Source organism: Elephantulus edwardii, unplaced genomic scaffold (genome assembly GCF_000299155.1).
Source record: "Elephantulus edwardii isolate Elephantulus edwardi_28Jun2011 unplaced genomic scaffold, EleEdw1.0 scaffold00029, whole genome shotgun sequence".
Taxonomy (NCBI): Eukaryota; Metazoa; Chordata; class Mammalia; order Macroscelidea; family Macroscelididae; genus Elephantulus; species Elephantulus edwardii.
Window position 1 is genome coordinate 15,316,984 of NW_006399779.1, and position 4,321 is coordinate 15,321,304.

The 4,321-nt window shown below is 45.3% G+C and overlaps 1 protein-coding gene across 2 annotated transcripts in view; it reads right to left on the reverse strand.

The window, feature by feature from the left end:
• The window catches only part of COMMD9 (COMM domain containing 9), a 13,804-nt gene that overhangs the window by 6,506 nt on the left and 2,977 nt on the right, over positions 1–4,321 (reverse strand). Inside the window, exon 2 of one of the 2 annotated variants that reach the window (XM_006883761.1) lies at positions 1,267–1,392. The exons of the other annotated variant lie outside the window; for it this stretch is intronic. Coding sequence (XP_006883823.1) covers positions 1,267–1,392 — 126 coding nt within the window. The remainder of the gene's footprint in view (positions 1–1,266; positions 1,393–4,321) is intronic. 2 annotated transcript variants of the gene reach the window in all.

Sequence of the window (4,321 nt, forward strand, 5' to 3'; positions counted from 1 at the left end):
CCTAGGACTAAAACCAAGGACTGTAAACTTCATTCAAGAAAAGCTTGGAAAAACTTTAGTAGTCCTAATCCACAACATTGCCTCTTCTTATGGGGTGTGCTTCTTTCCACTTCCCCCTCTTTCCTTTGTATTTTCCAGAATGACTGCCTAAGTAACTCCCTGCAGACAAGTTCACGCCTTACCACCTACTTTTAGGAGAAGCCAAACAAAGCCTTCCGCACACTTCTGGGAACCTACTTCAGCCTTTTACTTTTCTATAGCTAGGGAGCTCTGGTGGACTAGTAGCAGGAAGCTGCACTACAATCCTGAAGGCACAGGGTTTGAGGCCAGAAGCAACTACACAGGAGAAGGACAGGCAATCTCCTCCCGTGCGATTCACTGGCTCTGAAAACCCACCAGAGAGTCAGCAATGGGTCGTTTCCAACTCCACAATACACAACAACAACACAGCTAATGGTCAATTATAAAGCTCCAATCAGATTTTAAAATATTAATACAGGCCGATTTGGATGAACCCACTCGTTTTTGAAATGCACTTCCCTGGGGATGGTAAGGTTGTCAGTGCAACAGCCTCACCGTGAATCACCTTCCTCTCGGCCACTAGCCGAGACCAGGTGAACGGAGCAGATGGGGATTTTATGTGGGGTAAAGGGGCAAGAAGAGAAGGCTTGGGATCTACGCATCATGCAGAGGGGGCCTGAGGGGAGCCTGGCACACCTCTCGGGTCCAAAAGCGGGCGCTATCCTAAGATCCCCAGGATGTCTGCTCCATGGGCATCAGCATGTTACAGATTAGGAAAGAAAATCACAAAAAGGTGTGCTCTGAAAAGGGAAATGACCAGGAGCTCTGACTCTGGGTGCAGTCCTCCCAACGACACCTACTTCCGAGGAAACAGTCTGAGGTCCACGAAGACAGGGAAAAGCAAACCACCTTAATTTTAGGGAGATCTGGTGGTCTACTAGTAAGGAGTTGCACTGCAACTCCAAAGGAAAACAGTTCAAATCCACCAGTTGCTCTGAGGGAAAAAGATGGACACTCTCGTCTCATGTCATTTTCAACCTCTGAAAACCCACTGGAAGGTCAGGTCCGAGTAGGTTCCGACTTGATGGCGCAGAGTAAAAACCCCCACCACCTTAATTTTCCTGTAACATGAACAGACATTTAAGGGGGAATAGTTCTTTGTAACAGTAGTAACTGGAATGTGGAGAAAGTGATTGAGGAGTTAAGGGGATTCAACTATCAACAGGCATTTCTGAACACACTCACCTGACCTGCCTCTTCCTGGGTCACGGACAGGCTGGAGCACGTACTATCCAGGAGTTTTTCTGAGCTCAGGGACGATCTGGAAAAGCTCTCCTGACACAGCTGTCTAACAACATCTTTCGAGGAAGCCTATGAATTCATTCACAAAGGGGAAAAAAGCAAACTCAGTCTCTAAAAATACACATTCTAAAACACAACACTGCCTGTCATGATGTGACATGCAGCAAAAACACCCTCCAGACATGAAGGGGAAATCAAGACAGGAATGAAAACTATGAAACTGTGTTGCAATACCTTCTCTAGAAGAATGGGTAAGGGAAGTTCTTGTAACAGAAAGGAAATGAGGAAAGACGCATCTGAAACATCAGGAAGAAAAAAAACCCATGAGAAAAACATGGACTGAAAACTGGACGAAGAGTAGTTATGCCTAAGAATCAACTGGGTGGCAGTGTGTTTAATTCTCCTCCCTGATGTTCAAGATTATGCTCAATGGCTACAGCAAAACACATTATACGGGTGGTTATAAGTGCATGTAAAAAAACACGGGTAGGTCAAGGGATGGAAAGAGAGGGGAGGTTTTTAAGTTTAACTGATAAAATGACAACATCAAAAGACAGTGATTTGAAAAGATGTATATTTTAAATATGGCAAGAGAGCCATGACTAGAAAAGAATGGGGGGAATAAAAGATAAAAAACACAGAACAGACAGAAAACCAAAGTAAAACGGAATACACAAGCTTTGACATATACCAGTAATTACAGAAATGTAAATGCTCTAACTATACCAATTAAAGGCATAAATTATGTGTTTTTCCTCCTGTGTGATTTGTTGTTGTTATGTGCCTACCTCTGAAAACCCACTGGAGGGTCTGCTATGGGTTGGTTATGCACCACCTACAAAAACTTGTTTCAAATGTAACAACACACGTGTTGCTGTTGTTATGTGTCCTTGAGTCACCTGTAACTCAAAGTGACCCTACGTACAACAGCCCTAAACCCTGCTCTGTCCTGTGCCAATCTCACTGTCTCTGACACACCTACCCTGATTACCCCCTTCACTGAATCAATCTACCTCATAGAGGGTCTTCCTCTTCTGCACTGTCCCACCACCTTGCAACCTGTCCAAAGTATGTCAGATGAAGCTTCAGAATCTTTGCCTCCAAGGAGCAGCCTGGTTTAACCCTCTCTAGGACGAACATGTTCGTTTTCTTGGCAGTCCATGGTATAGTCAATACTCTTCTAACACCACAGCTCAAAGGCATCAATTCTCCTTCTATCCTCCCTAGTCATTGTCCAACTCTCTGATGCATAACAAGTGATTGCAAAGACCATGGCTTGTATCAGACGCACCTTGGTCTCCAGAGACACACCATTGCTCTTCAGGAATTTGAAGAGGTCCCTAACAGCAGACGTTCTCATCGCAATATGTCTTTTAATTTCCTGGCTACTGGTGCCAAGAGTGTTGACTGTGGAGCCAAGCAAACTAAAGCTGTCAGCAATCTCAATCTCTTCACCATCCATCCTGATGCTGCCAATTGATCCAGTGGTGAGAATCTTTGTTTTCTTGGTATTTAGCCTCAATCCATATTGAAGGCTTCAGTCCTTGACCCCTTGCAGCAAGCGCTTCAGGTCCTCCTCAGTTTCAGCAAGCAGTGTTGAGTCATCTGCATAATGTAGATTGTTGATAAATCTTTCTCCAATCCTGAAGCCACATTTTTCCTCATACAGCCCAGCCTCCCAGATAATCTGTTCTGCATACAGGTTGAAAAGGTATGGAGACAGGACACATCCCTGGCATACACCCTTCCCAATTTTGAGTGTCATCCTTGCACAGGGGCCATGCTAATCTTCTCTGTATCATTCCAATTTTAGTATATGTGGTGCCGCAGTGAGCACCCCTCCCAATTTTCAACCATGCAGTGTTTCCCTGCTCTGTTCTGATGACTGCCTCCTGGTCCAAGTATAGGTTTTGCATTAGCATGATTAAGTATTCTGGGATTCCCATTTGTCTCAGAGTCAGCACAGTTTGTACCACGTCCCTTTCTAAACCCAGCCTGCACTTCTGGCAGTTAAAAAACAGGGGGTACATCATGAAAGCATTAATAGGAGGAAAGCTCACCCTCATTACCGGAGTCTGGTCGACTCACAGCTGATCCTCCGCTGGGTTTCACACTGCAAACCACACTGGTGAGTGGAGATTGCCCAACCTTCTCCTGCAGAGCCACTGGTATATTTAAGCCAACAGAAAGCTGGGGCTTTGAGTCTGCAGTGCAGCTCATTATGATCTGTGCCACGAGAGTGCGCTAAAGGAACAGCTCAATGCTCATTTCATAACTGACCCTCCGGGGCATGTAGGCTATAAATCGCATAGGAAGAGACTGTTCATCTTTCTCTTGTGGAGCTGCTGGTGGATTCAAACCATCACAGACTCCACTTTTGGGTTAACGGCACAACTCCCTAAGGACTCCACCACCAGAGCTCTCTAAAGGGAAAGCAGGATTAAGTGTATTAGTATCAGATAAAAATGACCTTGTTGTTGTGTACCATAGAGTCTGAACCGACCCTCCGGCGGGTTTTCAGACGCACTTAATTGTATGGGAAGAGACTGCTCATCCTTCTCCCGCGGAGCAGCTGGTGACCTCGAACTGTGTGCCTTTGGGATTACAGTGCAGCCTTTTGCCACTAGGCAACCAGAGCTCCCTAAATCCTGATACTATGGGGTTGGACTAGCCCTTAGGGTAAAGAAAATTTCAAGGGACAGGAACTGAACACCTATGTATTGATAAGGAATTTGCTGCAAATGCAAAGGGAGAATGTTCAAATCCAACAGCTGCTCCACAGCAGAAAGATGGGCAATCTCCTCCTGGGGATTTACTGCCTCTGAAAACCAGCTGCAGGATCCGTTATAGGTCAATTCCCACTTGATAGTATTCAACCACAAAACTCACATGAATAACTCTCATTGTTTCTCTAAGTTCATAGAGTTTCCGGAGGCAAGCTATTATGGAAGTGGATGCCACTCCTGCTTCCAAGCTTGTTTTAATTGGGGAGCTCCAC